Raw genomic sequence first — 19500 nt, 5'->3', positions numbered from 1 at the left:
GAGACATTACTTTGCCAACAAAGGTCCGTCTAGTCAAGGCTATGGTTTTTCCAGTGGTCATGTATGGATGTGAGAGTTGGACTGTGAAGAAAGCTGAGCACCAAAGAATTGATGCTTTGCAACTGTATTATTGGAGAAGACTCTTGAGAGTCCCTTGGACTGCAAGGAGATCCAACCAGTCCATTCTAAAGGAGATCAGTCCCGGGTGTTCCTTGGAAGGAATGATGCTAAAGCTGAAACTCCAGTACTTTGGCCACCTCATGCGAAGAGTTGACTCATTGGAAAAGACTCTGATGCTGGGAGGGATTGGGGGCAGGAGGAGAAGAGAACGACAGAGGATGAGATGGCTGGATGGCATCACTGACTCAATGGATGTGAGTTTGAGTGAATTCTGGGAGTTGGTGATGGACAGGGAGGCCTGGCGTGCTGCAATTCATGGGGTCGCAAAGAGTCAGACACGACTGAGCAACTGAACTGAACTGAACGGACTTGTACTTTCTGCCCAATCCTGCATCTTCCCCTTCTCTTTCACAGCTGCTCAATCCAAGAACCTAATTAGTACCCTGAACACTAAACTCTGTCTCAGAGTCTGTTTTTCAGAGGATCCAAACTGACAGGATTGTTTGTTACCTCAGTCTAACTTAACCTGTACTGATGGATACACTATAATAAGTGCAAATTTCCCTCTAGAGTATCTTAAAATAGTTAGTAAATTGTTTTCGCTCCCAAAATTGTTTAGAAGAAAATTTAACTTGCAAGCTTATAAAAAGCTAGTTGAGGTAAGTAATCTTGCAGCTCTAGAGACATTTCATGCTTGCTGGTTATCTACACACCTGTCAGGATTTGTCAACAGAATGAGAAGAGAAAAACATAGGTACGGTTGCAGCAAATACACTTTCCACTTATCCCTTCCAACTTTTCAATAACAAATAAAGAGGATGTTGGGCTAGATAAATTTTGTTGCTAAGTTTTCACATTCTTGATCAGGATTCTCTGTAAAATCTAGAAATTTCAATTGCCTTAAAGCTCAATATTAAATTAATATAACTTGTTTACAAATGTCTGACTGCAAGATCCATAATCATATTTTTTGCCAAGAATAAAATATATTTCCAGAGCACTCAGGTCATTATTGCTTCATAAACAGTTCAAGGATAGACAGACTAAAGCAAATTCCACACAGTTATTGACATCATGAAATCTGACAGAAATACCATCCCATACCAACAGAAAAGTCACACAGCAATAAAGACCAAAGTAAAATATACTCTCTGGAATACAGACTTTTTAAAAATCTATGCTACAAGGTACTAAATATTGATTTATAAACCATACTTTCAAAAAGCACGATCAAGAAATTAGAGTAACTATTCTCTCAAACACAAATCTCAGCAATGAAAATACTGTGCTGCCAGGACTATACACATATGAGGGACCATACAGTTATATTAAAACCAAAGGCTGAAATTTACAGACAGATTTATTTTACGACTTATGCATAAAACAGTACAGGTGAAAAAAAATGCACATTCATTGGCGAATTTTTCTACTCACATTCTTCCATGAAAATATGCATCTCTAATACTCTAAGGACACATTTTACAAATTCACTTAATACTCCATCTCAAATGCCAGTTCATAATTCAGTCTTAATTGCACACTCAAAATACACTAACAAGAGCACATGTCACAGGCATAAGACTCAAAACTAAATGAATACAAAGAAAAACTTGTATTAGCCACTTCGATATTTATGTACCAAAAAACCACATTTCTGAATGTTGCCAAAAATCTTTTCCCCCCTAACTGTGACATGCTGAGGCTTCACTGGCCCTACTTCCCCAGGTAAAAATTTATCATAATATTTTAAAAGGTGCACACTTAATGGAACCACAGTTTCAACTCCACAGTTACTCTCAGGATTTTTATCCTCTGGCATTCATTCCACAAATATTTATTTAATTTCTCATCCTCTATCAGGCAAAGTGGACATCAATATTTGACATTTCAAACCGAAATGACTTTATCATGTCAGTGTGGTTTCCTGTTGGCTTCAGTAAATAGTCTTGAGGTAACAGATTATATTTACTGATTCCCTGATAATGAATCATACTTGAAATCCTAGAATAATTCCTATTGGGTAAAGTTCATTATAACTTTGAAACACTGCTGAATTCTATTTGCTAATATTTTACTCTAGGTGTTTGATTTTCTGTTCATGGCTGTGTTCCTTGCCTTCCTCCACATTTAAATACTTTTCTTTCAGTGTACATTTCCTTTTGAGAATCTTTATTCACCAAATTTTGCATTCAAGACAATCTCTCAAAATGCTTGTAGATCTGTTAAGAAAGAGATTTACTGCTCATTACTCTTTCTTCCTTGATTTTCTAACTTAAAGGTCACCGATTAAATGTATCAATAAAACTAATTTTCTTGAGTGTCACATCACATTAACAAATATTATATGCCTTTTCCCAAATTAAAGATCATTCAAACTTTTTCCTGTTACATCAAGAAAGTACCAATACATAGTACAGTGGAAGAATCAAAAGAACTTTGAACTCAGACCTAGGTTCAAATTCTGAATATACCATCCCACAACCTATGTGAATTTGGATTTAGTCAGGCTAAATCACAGTTTCTGCCTTTATAAATGAATGTAATAATACAGTTTACACAGGTGTTATGAGATGCCATGAGAATTACTTTATAAATGTATGCAAAGTACAAAACACTACAGGAAGCCTTCAGGGAATATTAGTTCTCCCTTTTCTCAAAGTGAAAGGTCACTTATTCCCTTACTTACTGGCCTCTTTTTTAAAAAGAAGAAACTTATTTTTTCTATGCAACAGTTTATTATGGAAAGAAAAAGAGAACCTTGGACAAAGGATGTAGGAAAGCTTAAAGCAGTCAACAGTTGGTGACAATTTTTGAAAAAATTACATGACGGTTTTAAAATTTTTCTGACAAAGAAACAAACGGGGTCTTTCAGGACAAAGGGTTCACCTGGACAAGGGGTGCTGCTTTTGTCAAGGAAGAGCCCTAAGGATTTAACAAAGTGCACAGAGAAATTCTGATTAATAAAGAGAGAAACAAATAAAATAACCTCCAAAAAATAAAAATAATTAAAAACATGAAAAGTGAGCAAACTTGAATTTTTGTAGTTTTACTGGAAAGTTCCAAAAAGTTGAAAGGCACATGATTCCTTATATTGTATGTATATGTGTGTGTGTGTATATGTATCACTTTACAGGGCTGTACAAAAACACTTATGCTACGTTTCATAAACTAGTTAAGTGATTTTAAGGGTATACATAACTACAACTTCACTGTGTTTAGAATGATTTTTATATATTACCAATTAAAATAAGATTACTTCTTCGAATATAGAATTAAGTATTTTGCAGGGTTTTTTAAACTATGTTTTTAAATTATTGTCTACCAATAAGTATGGGAAATTCTTAAAGAGATGGGAATACCAAACCACCTGACCTGCCTCTTAAGAAATTTCTAAGCAGGTCAAGAAGCAACAGTTAGAACTGGACATGGATCAACAGACTGGTTCCAAATCAGGAAAGGAGTACATCAAGGCTGTATATTGTCACCCTGCTTATTACTTATATGCAGAGTACATCATGAGAAATGCCAGGCTGGATAAAGCACAAGCTGGAATCAAGATTACCAGGAGAAATATCAATAACCTCAGATATGCAGATGACACCACCCTTATGGCAGAAAATGAAGAAGAACTAAAGAGCCTCTTGATGAAAATGAAGAGGAGAGTGAACAGGTTAGCTAAAAACTCAACATTCAGAAAACTAAGATCACAGCATTCAATCCCATCATTCCATGGCAAATAGATGGGGAAACAGTGGAAAGAGTGGCTTTATTTTTATTGGGCTCCAAAACTGCAGATAGTGATTGCAGCCATGAATTTAAAAGACGCTTACTCCTTGGAAGAAAAGCTATGACCAACCTAGACAGTATATTAAAAAGTAGAGACATTACTTTGCCAACAAAGGTCCGTCTAGTCAAAGCTATGGTTTTTACAGTAGTCATGCATGGACGTGAGAGTTGGACTATAAAGAAAGCTAAGCACCGAAGAATTGATGCTTTTGAACTGTGGTGTTGGAGAAGACTCTTGAGAGTCCCTTGGACTGCAAGGAGATCAAACCAGTCCATCTTAAAGGAGATCAGTCCTGAATATTCACTGGAAGGACTGATGCTGAAGCTAAAACCGCAATACTTTGGCCACCTGATGTGAAGAACTGACTCATTTGAAAAGACCCTGATGCTGGGAAAGATTGAAGGTGAGATTGGGGATGACAGAGGATGAGATGGTTGGATGGCATCACCGACTCAATGAACATGAGTTTGAGTAAACTCCAGGAGTTGGTGATGGACAGGGAAGCCTGGCATGCTGCAGTCTGTGGAGGTGCAAAGAGTTGTACACAACTGAGCAACTGAACCAAACTGAACAGAATAAGTTAAATGTCATAAGTAAAACTGTACTATGCAGGGAATTTATTTTTTAAATTGTATTAATTGTATTATTGTTTTGGTTTGAAGTTTAGGTAATTTCACTTTACACAATGTATTTCTGATGTAAATCTGACACCCTACTCTATTCTAAACTAACCTACTCAAAAAATTAATCAATGTATCTCTGAGCTATCTTTCATCTTGTTTCACAATTCTATGCAATCTCTTAACTCTTAGATAAGTTTTCTTGAAAAATAATAATTGAACAATATTAATAAATATTAAATAAAATAATAATTGAAAAATAATAACCACCATTTGTAATTAAAACCATCATAATTATGGTAATTAAATTATTATGTAATTAAAACCATCATAATTATAGGCCTACTGAAAATCCTATAATAGATTTTTTTAATAATTCTGAAATAATGTCCCAAGATTCAATTCAACTTTAAGGTATGTTTAAATTCAGGAAAATCTCTCATTTGCAAATGTTGAAATCTCCAGTCAAATCCCTCAAAAGATCGGTGGTTTACTAAAAAAGACGTGAAAAATTTACAAACTGCTTGATTCATTTTATCCCATGGACCCTACAAAACTAACTTTTATGACACTATTTACTTTCTACAGACGAACAGGTTAAAAGCATCAATGCTGCTGCTGCTGTAATCTGGCCTCTAAGTTGTGAGTGCCTCTTTGTGACACTGCGGACTGCATCCCACCAGGCTCCTCTGTCCATGGATTTCCCAGGCAAGAATACCGGAAAGGGCCGCCATTCCCTTCTCCTGGGGATCTTCCCAACTCAGGGATCAAACTCATGTCTCCTGCTTGAGAAGAAGATTCTCTATCACTGAGCCACCTGGGAAGCCCTGAAAAGTAAAACTATGTCTCGGTACTTCCCTGGTAGCCCCGTGGTTAGGACTCTGTGCTTCCACTGCAGCGGGCAGAGGTTTGCTCCCTGGTCTGGGAACTAAGATCCTGCAAGCCACACAGCACTGCCAAAAATACTTATTTATTAAAGTATAAATGTAACTAATAACCTGAGATCAGCTCAGTAAGACAAGTCCTTCCATTGCACCTTTAGCCTCAACAGTACTACAAGGCTGTATCTTTACTAGATACAGATTCATTTTAATCTTGAATCAGGTGCAATAAGGATACCACTAACAATGACAAAAGTATATTAATAAAGTTTTCACATTTAAAATGTGATCAAGCTAGATTTACAAGCTAGAAAATTTAGTAACATATCATTTTATCTGTTACAGTCCACTGAGTCTTGGTCACCAGGCTGGTTCTATGATCACTTGTGCCTGAGTCATTTTTTAAAAAAATATGAATACGCAGTGCCTAATCTAAGACAATCAGATTACTGAGGTCTGATTTTTCTCCCTTCAACCTTCAAAGGGAATGCCAAGGTAAGTCATGCTTGAAAATCACCATCATATGCCTTCTACATCCATCATGTATAGTATAATGAGAACTGGGAAGGCAAGGTTATGTCCTCAAAGATTAATGATACTGGCTATATAAAATTTACTATGGCAGTACGATTGAAATAGTACATTTTAGAGCAATGAAAAATTAGTATTACCATACATATTTTTATTGTCTAAACATCACAGAACACAAGGCAATCAACTAAATCTTAAGGTGCATTCCAATTAAATATGCCATAAACTCCGAGTGTACTGTACAAAAGAGAAAAACTAGCAACATGACTTTTTCCCCCAAAAGGATCTATTTCATAGTTGGTTCATTATGCAATGGTTGTATTTTATTTCCACAAAATTATACTTCATAAGGAAAACAATTATTTTGGAAGACATTTTCTGAAATGTGAAAAGCACTTTTCCCAAGAAAATATTTCAATATTTGATGATACAAACCCAGGAGAATAAATACAGATTGGGCAGGGAAGGAAGACTTTATTGGGAACTGCAGAGAAATAATCCAATAAGGTAAAACAAAATGCTTTTATCCTGTATTGATTGTAAGGCTGTTTTTGTTTTTATTGTTACTTATTAGCACAGGACAAACAAAAACCTATGTTAAAAAACAATACTGTTAAAACATGCTATTCTTCCTCCAATTTTAACAATTTGCTTGAAAAATGAAACTAATTATTTGCTTCTATCTTTCCATAGCATTGGGCTTCCCTGATAGCTCAGTTGGTAAAGAATCTGTCTGCAATACAGGAGACCCCAGTTCTATTCCTGGGTCAGGAAGATCCCCTGGAGAAGGAAAAGGCTACCCACTCCAGTAATCTTGGACTTCCCTTGTGGCTCAGCTGGTAAAGAATCCGCCCGCAGTGCAGGAGACCTGGGTTTGATCCTTGTGTTGGGAAGATCCCCTGAAGAAGGGAAAGACTACCCACTCCAGTATTCTGCCCTGGAGAACTCCATGGACTTCATAGTCCATAGGGTTGCAAAGAGTTGGACATGACTGAGCAACTTTTACTTTTTCCATAGCATTAAGAAACATTACTAAAAATTACTAAACATTACTAAAACTTAAGTGTCTTGTACTTTATTGACAAAATTAAGAACATACAATGGAGTCAACTAAACACCACAGTGTAGTCAAGTGGAAAGACTATCAATTTAGGAGTTTTTAACAAAACTGGATTTACTACCAGCAGGGCTTTGGACTAATTCCTTTTAGTCTTGTGCTTAATAATCTAAAATTGAGTTTACTAACATCTTATTTACAAGGTTATTAGAGAGGTTACAGACACTGTAAATAAAGCTCTTATTATAGGGCTTCCCTGGTGGCTCAGCAGTAAAGAATCCTCCTGCAATACAAGAGACATAGGTTCAATCCCTGGGTCAGGAAGATCCCCTGGAGGAAGAAATAGCAACCCACTCCCGTATTCTTTTGCCTGGGAAATCCCATGAACAGAGGAGCCTGGAAGGGGTCACAAAAGAGTCAGACATGACTTAGCAACTAAACAGCAACAATAGTACCTAGCTCTTGGAACTGACTTAATAAAGAGTAGCTATTAGAATAATAATCTGAGCCCTTTCTTTCTCTGAAAAACTTACATTTCTAATGTTTTTCACTTTGGTATATTTTAAATGTATAAAACCTAAAATATGGTCATCTTGAACAATATGGAAGAAATAAAAATAAATTCCCAATATGTCAGCTACAAAATAGCTCAACATTAATTTGCTCATTGAAATATAGAAATTGAGTAGAAGCTGCTTGAAGAATCTTTTCAAAAGTTCAACATCTCACTTCACGGATTTTTAACAATAACAACAAAATTCTACACTTTTCCTAGGATTTTAATTCCTAGAAGAAAAACACATAAAATGTTCATCCACCTCCTGAGAAATAAGCTTACTGTCTCATCATAATAAACCAGCCTAGATTCTGTATTTCATTTAACTGATTTTCTGGATCTGGGGCACTGATTTTTAAGCCTTATAAAAGCCATTACAATCCCATTTCATCATGAATCATGACTTCAAATTATTATTTCAAAAAGGCAAATATTTAACTATTTAGGCTCTAAAAGACAGTGAATTCTTTTCAATGATGACTCACATGCAAATACTCATAGAGTTTTAAAACTATGCCTAACTTTATTACTAGGAATTTCTTTCCAAACATGCTTACAATAATTTAGAAGTCAAAGTGCTTATTAATAGTTCATAATTTTCTTTATATGCTGACACTTGAAATAATTTTCTAAAGTAGATTATGTACCATTACGATGTTTAAGAGCGGAAGTATACTTCTTATATCCATTAAATGTGTTATTCTTTGGTCTCTTTTATTTTTATTTATCAAAGTGTTCCTTAATAGCTTAAAATTGGTATATTACCTCACACAATCAATAAAAAGTGCTCTTAAGTGCTGCTAAAGATTTAAATCAGCTAGGTTTTATCTATAACATACAGAGAGAAGAAATTCTTTCATTACAGTGGTCTAATAGGTAGCTAAATTTAGTATTTCAATAAATACATTGTTTAACATTCAGAAATGGATAGGACTATAGATAAGATAATTAAAATCAATTAAAATCATAGACGTATTATATTTCTAGATTCCCTGGTAAAAACTTATTTAGTTACTTCCATGCTTAGATATGTTCTGGGTTTCCATTTTGTCCCAAAATATTATTTCATTAGCTTTTCTATCTTTATATTTCTTTCTCTAATTCTATCAGCTTCCTACACCATGAAAGCATTATCTTGTGAGTTTAATTTAAATTTTTCTGTGCTCATCCCCACTAAATCTAAAATGCTTGTATTCCTACTCTCTGCAATGTAAATTTGATAGTGCTTCGTATCTATCCATTATCAAAACTAACACAGTAATAGTCAAACAAAACAGACTAATAGAGTGCTCATGTAGGAACACAAAACACAAAAGCCTTCGAATAGGACATTCAAACCCAGATTCCTCAATCCCCTGCCTTCACCACTCATTCACCTCAGTTCATTTGCTCCCTTTGCCTATACTACTGTTTATGCTGAAATTGGAGAGAATTCCTTTCAAAATCTGTCGCTGAATCTCTCTCTCTAAAATGACATATACACATGCTGTCTAGTAATGTATTTGAGAATCTCTACATGAAAAACTTCTGGTATTTCCTACTTTGTACAGTCCTAACAGATACATACCTATGTCATATGCCAGGAAATCGGCAGAAAAACATTTTGCACCGTTACTCAAGGAAGTGTCATTATGGGTATTTCCTCCAAAAATAAGCATAGCTCCATTGATAAGAACAGCTGAATGAAGGTATCTGGCAAACCCACTTTCTTTCAAAATAGTCCTACAGGATAAAATTTAAAAATGTATTACAAAAGATAAAAAGACCTCCCTGATCTTATATCAAGTACAGAAAGGATCTAGTTTGAATACAGAATTTTCCCTGGAATTGTAAAAGTAACACGCTTTATTATTTTTAACAAATGGCCTCTAAACTTCAATGTTTTTAAAAATACTTTGAGATTCAGAGTACCTTAAAATGCTTTGAGGAAACACAATATTAAACATAATCATTAATGATTTCATAATAATTTATATCTTGCATTTTGTTTTTATTTATAAAAGTAGGAAACAAATTTTCTTTAAACTAGAGGACTGACTTATCATCAGTTTTAAATACCAAAGTATATAAATAGTTAAATGTAATAAATTTACTCTAAACAGTATGCAGTTAAAACTATATGACTCATATGGATCCAATAAAATATTTTTTAACTCATTAAATATATACATAAAAGTGCACATAAGTCTAAAACCCAATGAATTTCCACAAAATGAATACAACTAAGCAATGTGTACTAAGACCAAAAAATAAAAAATTACCACTATTCTGATTCTAATAGCAAACATTTAGATGGCTGTCTTTGTACTTTACAAAATGGAATGACATAGTTGGTATTCATGTTCATTTGCTTAAGATTATTTCTGAGGTATATCTATATTGTGTATAATTGAAAATCTCAATGCATTTTTGAGAAACAATAAAATTAATGTAAATGTTCTTTTAATTAATTACAGTGCAATTTTGAGATAAAAACTACAAGTATATGTTCACAAGTATATTTTACCTGAATGAACTAATATATATTAAAGGTTCAGGACAATATGAGTCAATACTTTATAAATAAATCCCCAGTACAAACAAAGAATCAGAATATAAACACAGTTAACATGTATGGTACAGTTAGTAAGGCAAGTATAGTATCTTAGAAACCATAGATTTAATACCACTCAATGGACATGAGTTTGAGCAAACTCCAGGAAATAGTGCAGGACAGGGAAGCCTGGTGTGCTGCAGTCCATGGGGTCGCAAAGAGCTGGACACGACTGAGCGACTGAACAGCAACAAACGCTTAAAGAATATGGAAATGACCTCCAGAATGGCAACATAAGGAGGTCCATAAACAATCTCCCCAGGGAAAGAACTATAATTGGTAAAAATTATTTTTTTAAAAAGTGTATTTTTTGGATCTCAAAACCTTTTGCCAAGAGCAACAACAAATAAAGAAAGAATTACTCAGGAACATCAACTAAATTTCAGTAAGAACAGCAACAGTTCATGAGGTCTGACTCATTACCAACTCTCATTCTTCCCGTTACCACCACCTCCCGACACATACACAGCCTGTTCAGCAAGACTGCTCAACCCCAGGCTGGTAAGGTTGAGAACGGAATACTCCTTTATCCCTCAGTTCCTAGTTCAGGCCAATAATATACAACCAGGAGCAACAGATTGCCAGTATTTCTCATGCCCCCTAATTCTTGGTGGCAGAAACTCTATCCAAGGAGAAAGCACGAGAGGTGTGAGTGCTCATTCTCTACCTTGCTCCCACTCACAGGGTGGAAGCTATACACCAGGCCTCACATACAGGTTAAGAACACGAGGGCCCAAAAATCTTCACCCCTAATTTACAGGGCAACAGTTCCAAGATAAAAGAGGAAGGCTGAGAAGAGCAAAGGCTACTATCAATATCCAGTGTACATAACACAGTGGTGTCACTGAAAGAACAAGCCAGAAACCCCCACCTATATTTCCAAAGCAATCACAGAGAGGTTATCCCCAACAGGGAGAGGCAGCCTACGAAAAGGAAAGGCCCACAGCTCTCCCAAGGGAACCTGACTTCACTGGGTACAGGGCAGCAAACTTCAAGCCTTAAAGGCACTCTCAGAAATAATGGAGGTTGTTTCTCAAGGATCTATGTGAGAATAATAAGTTGAAAATAGACCTACCAGAAGTTCATCGGAGAGAATCAGGGGGAAAGACAGCTAATAAGAGCCTTACTAGGGTCAGAACATCAATGACTAGCCTCAAAGACTACCCCTGTAAAAGGTATAAAATGCAATTCAGACCATGGAGCAATTCATGCCCACAAAGCTTTGCTGAAAATAACAGAACTATCAGTTGGCAATTAGTGGAGGCTAGGGTGTGAGGAAATGGCAATCCACTCCAGTACTATTGCCAGGAAAATCCCATGGACAAAGGAGCCTGGTAGGCTATAGTCCATGGGGTCGCAAAGAGTTGGACACAACTGAGAGACTTCACCTCACAGCGGGTGAGGTGATACAAACCGAGGAGATAGCTTAACAAAGAGCTCAGAGGAAAAAGTTGAAGAACTCTGCTAAAATCCCAATCATCCCAGGGTGACTATGTGCCTCCCCAGCCTGTACCATCTGAAGAGGAACATCAGAGGACGCATGTGGAGAAAGAGAGACGTCACTAAAAGAATTCAGCCAAGTCCCTAAACAAATGAAATTACAGCAGCCTCAGGGAGGGAGGAAAAGTCAGGATCCAGAGTTGCTGCAATGTACTGCCTAAAATGCCTGGCTTTCAGGGAAAATTATGCGTGCAATGAAATAGGAAAGTGTGACCTATGCCATGGACAGGAATAAAAGCAAGCAACAGAACACCCTTTGAGAGAACCCAGATGCCAGATGAAACAGAAAAAGCCTCTAAAGCAGCTATTAAAAACACTTAAAGAAAACAAAATTTAAAGAAGTATAACAATATCTTATTAAATATAAAGCATCAACAAAGAAAAATGACCAGGAAAAGAAAAATGTGGAGTTTTAAAGTATAAAATTGAAATTTTAAAATTTAGCAGAGAGGCTCAATAGCATATTTCAGCAGGTAAAAGAAAAAAATCAGTGAACTAGTAGATAAATCAGTAGAGATTCTGTAGTTCTAAAAACAGAGAGGAAAATGAACAGTCTATGAGAAATGTACACCACCATTAACAGCAAGAGCATGCATTTACTGGGAATTCTAAGATAGAGGGGGAAAAGGTAAAAAATTGTTTGAGAAATAATGACTGACAACTTCCTAAATTTGATGAAAAACATTAGCATACATATCGAAGAAGCTCAACAAACTGCAAGTAAGAAAAAAGTACAGAAAGAGCCACATTCAGACATAAAATAGTAATACTGAAAGCCAAAGATAAAATCTTGGGCAACAGCAAGAAGGTTCTTTGCATACAAGAGAACCCCAATAAGATAAATAACTGACTTCTCATCAGAAACAATAAGAGCCAAAAGGCAATGGGATGGCATATGAAAATGTTGAATTTTTTAATAAGCCAGAATAAGAAGACACAGAGGAGACACATTATCAAGGTGCTGTAATAAGATTTTCCTGCTGTGAATAAAAAATATTGCCTGTCATATCAGTAAAAAAAAAAAAAAAAAGGATGCTGCAGCCATCGAGCAATCACACTGCAACCTCGATGGTGAGCCCTGAGGAAACTCAGAATGGAAACAGAATGCCTGCCAGTGAGGCCACCCTGAACAGAGCACCCTGAGCAGATTCAGGATGAGAAGCATCTGGCCCCAGATAGCTGAGGTGCATCTCAAAGCAATGATTCCTATGAGCCTAGATTTTGTATCTTTTCATATGTAGAAAAAGTGCTAAGTTCCTTAATTTGAGATGTCTGGTTTTCCTTAAGTAACAATAATCTTCTGATGTTCTGACTACATGGACTTTGCTGCAAAAACTCCTATTAACCTGGCTTCTCGCTTGCCTTTCTGGAGCAGTCTCTCAGAGTTATCTGAGATGCTGTGTCTTGGGCCTAAGTCCTTAGATATGTCCACCAAATAAAACAGAATTCTGAACCCTTAGGTTGTGCATTATTTTTTCAGTCAACAGCACCTTGGTGCTCCCACAGAAGCAGTAAGATTTCAACTACTTGGAGACAGGAGTACATTTGTAAGAGCCCAGCAGTCCAACAGAGAAGTCCTAGCACTACTTAGAGCAAAAATTCCAAGAACAGGACTGAAGCGATTAGTGACAGTTTAACTTTCTCACTTCACCTGCCCCAAGGCAACAGCTCACTGCCAAGAGAAACTTCTCCAAGCTGCTGTTTCACCCATGAGCAAAGAGAGAGCCTAGTGGGTGACTAGCGTCCACCCAAGCAGGGCAATGCCGAAGAAGCCCACTTCTTTTTCAGGCCATCCAAAACAATAATGGGATCAGAGGGGAGAGAAAACAGGGCTCTCAGCAACCAGCGTACAAAACCCAAGAAGGGCAAAGGTTTCTACTAACTTCCTCAGAACTTCACCAAGAAGCCCACCCATAAACTTCATAGGATGAAGTAGATTCACCCAAGCTAGCATATGCATAAATCCCTCCCCCATGTAGCCAGTACCCCAAACACACCCCGCAGACAGTACACTTGAGTTTCTACACGTCATGCACGAGCACACGTGTATAACTGGCTCCACTCTGTTGAGTGGCAAAATGTCCATAACCTTGCACACTTTAGGCACTTGCACACTTCAGGCAATGCCCTGAGCAAAATAAATAACAGGTTCTCCGGAGCAGGCCTGGCTTTGCGGAGTGGAGAAAACGCAATCTCTAAAACGTATAAAAACTCACATAACTCAATAGAAAAACAAAGAGAACAATTTAATTAAAAATGAGCAGAGGATCTGCAGAGACACTTTTCCAAAGAAGACAAACAGTCAGCAGATACATGAAAATCACTCAACAAGGAAATGCAAATGAAAACCACAATGAGATACCACCGCCCACACACACGTACTTGTTGGAATGTATTATAAAAAAAAAAACAGGAAATAACAAGTGCTGGTGAGGATGTGGGAAAAGGGAACACTTAAAAACTGTTGATGGGACTATAAATTGGTTCAATCACTGTGGAAAACAGTATGGAGGTTTCTCAAAAAATAGAACTACCAAATTATCCAGCAATTCCACTCTATTTATCCAAGTGAAATAACTATTTCAAAAAGATGTCTGCACCCCCATATTCATTGCAGCATTATTTATAATAACTAAGGCGTGGAAACCACCTGAGTGCCCATCAACTGTTGACTAGAAAAAGCTAGAGAAATATTATTCAGCCACAAAAAAGGAAATCTTGCCATTTCCAACAACACAGATGGACCTTGAGGGCGTTACACTAAGGGAAATAAGTCAGAGAAAGGCAAATACATTATGATCTCACTCATATGTAGAATCTAAAAAAATCTTTTAATGAACTTATAGAGGCTAGATTGGTGGACACAAAAGGCAGGAGGTAAAAGGTGCGTGAAATGAGTAAAGGTGGTCAAGAGGCGTAAGTTTCTAGTTATATGACAAGTAAGCCCTGATAATATAATATTCAGCATGGTGATTATAGCTAACAATACTGCATTATATGTGAAAGTTGCTAAGAATTTAAAAGTTCTCATCACAAGAAAAAATAATTCATAACTATACGTATAAGTTAACTAAACTTACTGTTGTAATCATTTTACAACACAAACATGTATCAATTCACTAAGCTGTACACCTAAGATTAATATAATGTTATATGTCGATTATATTTTAATTTAAAATAATGAACAAGTTTGAAAAGCTAAGTGTTGGCAAGGATGTGAAGAAAAGATATAGAAGTACTACTGATGGGAATGGAAACTGGTTTAGTCAATTTGGAAAACAGTATGGGCATTCCTGAAAAAAATAAAAATAAAAACTGAACTGCCAAGAGCTGCATATGATCAAGCAATCCCACTTGTGTGTGTGTGTATATATATATATCCAATAGATACAGCAAAAGCCTTGAAAAATTCCAACACCCTTTCCTGATAAAAAAAGAACAGCCAACAAGAGAGAGACAGAAGGTAAATTCCTCAACCTGGTAAGGCTGAATGGTGCCCACCCCAAGAGATGCATCCGTGTCCTAATCTCCAGAACCTGGGAATGTTACCCTATTCGGAAAAAGTATTTTTTTCAGATACAATTAAATTAAGGATTTAAAGATGAGGAACTCATCACAGTTTATCCAGTGGACTTAAGCCAATGACAAGGGTCCCTTTAAGAGACACACAGCAAAGAGGAGGAGGTAAGGTAACCGGCCTAATACTAAATATTTAAAAAACAAAGATCATGGCATCTGGTCCCATTACTTCATGGCAAACAGAGGGGGAAAAGGTAGAAGTAGTGACAGATTTCCTCTTCTTGGAATCTAAGATCACTACAAATTTTGACTGCAGCCATGAAATCAGAAAGACAATTGCTTCTTGGCAGGAAGCTATTATGACAAACCTGGACAGTGTGGTGAAAAGCAGAAACATTACTCTGTCAACAAAGGTCCCTATAGCCAAGGCTATGGTATTCCCTGTGGTCATGTATGGCTGTGAGAGCTGGACCATAAAGAAGGCAGAATGCCAAAGAATTGATACCTTCAAACTGTGGTGCTGGAGAAGACTCTTGAAAGTCCCTTGGACAGCAAGGAGATCAAACCAGTCAGTCTCAAGGGAAATCAACCCTGAATACTCACTGGAAAGACTGATGCTGAAGCTGAAACTCCAGTATTTTGGTCATGTGAAGCAAACAGTAGACTCATTGGAAAAGTCCCTGAAGTTGGGAAAGATTGAGGGCAGAAGAAGGGGGCATCAAAGGATGAGATGGGTGGATGGCATCACCCATGCAATGGACATGAACTTGGGCAAACTTTGGGAGATGGTGAGGGACAGGGAGGCTTGGCAAGCTGCAGTCCACGGAGTCACAAAGTCGGACACAACTGGGCAACTGAACAAGAACAAAAACCAGAATGTAACTATGGCAGCAACTGGAGTGGTTCAAGCACAACTCCGGGAACACTAACAGGCCAAGCTAGAAGAGGCAAAGAAAGGCCTTTTCCCTGCACTTCTGGAAGAGGCATGGCCATGGTTACACTTTGATTTTGCATTCCTGGCCTCCAGACCTGTAACAGAATATCTTTTCATTGTTTTAAGCTACATAGTTTGTGGTAATTTGTTACAGCAGCCTAATACAAAGGATATCTACAAAACTAACAAACAAAACACACAGCTAACATCATAGCTAACATCATACTTCGGAGAAGGCAATGGCACCCCACTCCAGTACTCTTGCCTGGAAAATCCCATGGACGGAGGAGCCTGGTAGGCTGTAGTCCATGGGGTCGCTAAGAGTTGGACACGACTGAGCAACTTCACTTTCCCTTTTCACTTTCATGCATTGGAGAAGGAAATGGCAACCCACTCCAGTGTTCTTGCCTGGAGAATCCCAGGGACGGGGAGCCTGGTAGGAGGCCATCTGTGGGGTCGCACAGAGTCGGACACGACTGAAGCAACTTAGCAGCAGCAGCAACGTCATACTTAAAGGTCAAAGACAAAATGTTCTCCCTCTAAGATCAGGAATAAGCAGGGGATTTTTACTCTTGTCACTTCTATTCAACTTTGTATCTGAGATTATAGAAAGGAAAATGGGCAAGAAAATAAAATGCTTCTAGATGGGAAAGGAAGAAGTAAAACTCTACTGGTAAATGACATGATCTTACAGAGAAATTCAAATAAACGTACAAAAAACTGCTATAGCTAATAAATCAGTTCAGCAAGTTTGGAGGCTAAAAGAACAATGTGCAAAAAATAAACTGTCCTTCTATTACAAGAAATGAAAAATATTAAGATAAAAATAATAAAACAATTTTCAACAGGATCGAAAACAATAAAGCACTTAGAAATAAATTTAATGAAACACATAAAATTTATACCAGGAAGACAAGAAAATATTGAGGAGAGAAATTAAAGACAGCCTAAAAAATGAAAAGATATCTTTTTACCCAGATTGGAAAACAAAATATTGTTAAGATGGTCATACTCTCCAAACTGATCTACAGATTCAACTTACTCTATAAAATCCCAATTGGATGTTTTTTAACTGACAAACTCTTTGTAAGTAAAGCTATGACAAATACAGCATAGTTAGAAGCAGAACCATCGCTTTGCCAACAAAAGTCCGTACAATCAAAGCTACAGTTTTTCCAGTAGCCACATACAGATGTGAAAGCTGGACCATAAAGAAGGCTATGCACCTAAGAATTTTTTCTTTTGAATTGTGATGCTGGAAAAGACTCTTGAGAGACTCTTGGACTGCAAGGCAATCACACCAGTCTATCCTAAAGGAAAGCAATCCTGAATATTCACTGGAAAGACTGCTGAAGCTGAAGCTCCAATAGTTTGCCCACATGATACAAAGAGCGGACTCACTGGAAAAGACCCTGATGCTAGGAAAGATTGAGGGCAGGAGAAGAGGGTGACAGAGGATGAGATGGTTGGATGGCATCACCGACTTGATGGACAGTAATTTGAGCAAACTCCGGGAGATAGTGAAGGGTAGAGGAGCCTTCAGTCCTGAGATCGCACTTAGCAACTGAACAATAAAAACAATCCTACGATTCATGTGGAAATTCAAGGGCCCAAAATAGCCCATTCAAAGAAAGGAAAGAATACTCTTTTCAATAAATGGTGTTAGGGCCACTGGATATCCAAAAGAAAGAAACTGAACCCTTCCCTTACAATATATACAAAAATTAACTAAAAAGTGAATAAAATGCCTAAATTTAAGAGCTACAAGGGATAAAACTTGTAGAAGAAACTGTAGAAACAAACATTCCTTGCCTTGCATTAGGCAAAGGATGCTTAATATGACACCACAGGTGTGACAAAATGTATAACAGATAAGAGAGTCTTAAAAATTAAAAAATCTTGAGCTTCAAAGGACACTAAAAATAACATGAAAACTAACACACAGCATGGAAGAAAATATTTATAGGTCATGTATCTGATAAAGAATTTATATTTAGAACATATAAAGTACTCTAACAACTCTAAGAATAATAACTCTAGGAATAGAGGGGCATTTCCTCACCTTGATAAAAAAAAATTATCCAAAATTTATGCTTAATGGCAAGAAAACATATGCTTTCCTTCTAAGAAAAAGAAAAAGACAAGATATATTCTGTACCACTCCTATTCAACATTTTACTGGAAGCTCTAATTACTGCAATAAGCCAAAAAAGAGGAGGAGGGGGATAAAAGATATACAAAATGGGAAGGAATAAGTAAAACTGTCTTTTCACACATAACACGATCATCTATGTACAAAAAACCGAACAATCAACAACAATAACAATTTTAAAACTCCTGGAACTAATAAGTGATTATAGTTTCAGGATACAAGGTTAATATATGAAAGTCAATCGCTTTCTTACATACCAACAATAAACAATAGATACTTGAAATAAAGACACAACACCATTTACATAGCACCCACACGAATTGAAACAGGTATAAATCTAATAAAATGTGGATAAGATCTACATTAGGAAAATTACAAAACTCTGATCAAAGAAATCAAAGAAGTAAATAAAGGGATAGTCCATATATATGGACAGGAAGATTTACTATTATCAAGACATCGCTGCTCCTAGTCTAGTCTATATATTCACTGCAATCCCAGTCAAAACTCTAGGAGGAATAGTCAACACAATATTGTGGGAGAAGAACAAACTCAGAAAACTGACATTACTTGACTTCAAAACTTACCATAGAGATACAACAACCAAAACAGCATGGTACTAGGGGAAGAACAGACACACAGATCAATGGAACAGAACAGTGAGCCCAGAAATAGACCCACATATAGTCAACCGGCTTCTAACAAAAACAACTCAACAGAGAGAGACAGTCATTTCAAAAAATGGTGCTGAAACAACAGGACATCCCAATGCAAAAAAAAGAAAAGAAAATTGACAGATCTTTTACCTTTTACAAAAATTAACACAGTATGAATCATAAGACTAAATGTAAAATACAAAACTACAAAACTCCGTGAAGATACCACAGGACAACCACAGGGTGGCCATGAGATTCATGACTCTTTAGATACAGCAACAAAAGGACAATTTATAAAAGAAAAATGCTAAGTTCAACTTCATTACAATTAAAAACTTAAGTTCTCTGAAAGACATCATTCAGAGAATGAAACAGTACGCCAAACTTGGAGAAATTATTCCCAATAAATATCTGATAAAGTACTTGAATCCAAAACATACAAAGAACTCTTAAAACTCGACAATTAGAATATAACGCAATTAAAAGTTGGCAGAATATCTGAAAATACAGCCTTTCAAAGAAGACATAAAGGTGGCAAAATAAGTATATGAATAAATCTTCAACATCATAGGGCATTCAGTTCAGTTCAGTACA

General features: G+C 36.6%; 1 protein-coding gene across 4 annotated transcripts in view; it reads right to left on the bottom strand.

The window, feature by feature from the left end:
• Positions 1-19500, bottom strand: part of ATRNL1 (attractin like 1) — an 808308-nt gene that overhangs the window by 664317 nt on the left and 124491 nt on the right. For 3 of the 4 annotated variants that reach the window (XR_011564298.1, XM_070780901.1, XM_070780902.1), the window contains exon 10: positions 9120-9274. The exons of the other annotated variant lie outside the window; for it this stretch is intronic. Coding sequence is in view for 2 of the 3 variants with exons in the window: in XM_070780901.1 (XP_070637002.1) it covers positions 9120-9274 (155 nt within the window). In the remaining variant the exon portion in view is untranslated. The remainder of the gene's footprint in view (positions 1-9119; positions 9275-19500) is intronic. 4 annotated transcript variants of the gene reach the window in all.

This window comes from Bos indicus, chromosome 26 (genome assembly GCF_029378745.1).
Source record: "Bos indicus isolate NIAB-ARS_2022 breed Sahiwal x Tharparkar chromosome 26, NIAB-ARS_B.indTharparkar_mat_pri_1.0, whole genome shotgun sequence".
Lineage (NCBI taxonomy): Eukaryota > Metazoa > Chordata > Mammalia > Artiodactyla > Bovidae > Bos > Bos indicus.
This window is presented reverse-complemented; position numbering and strand designations above follow the sequence as displayed.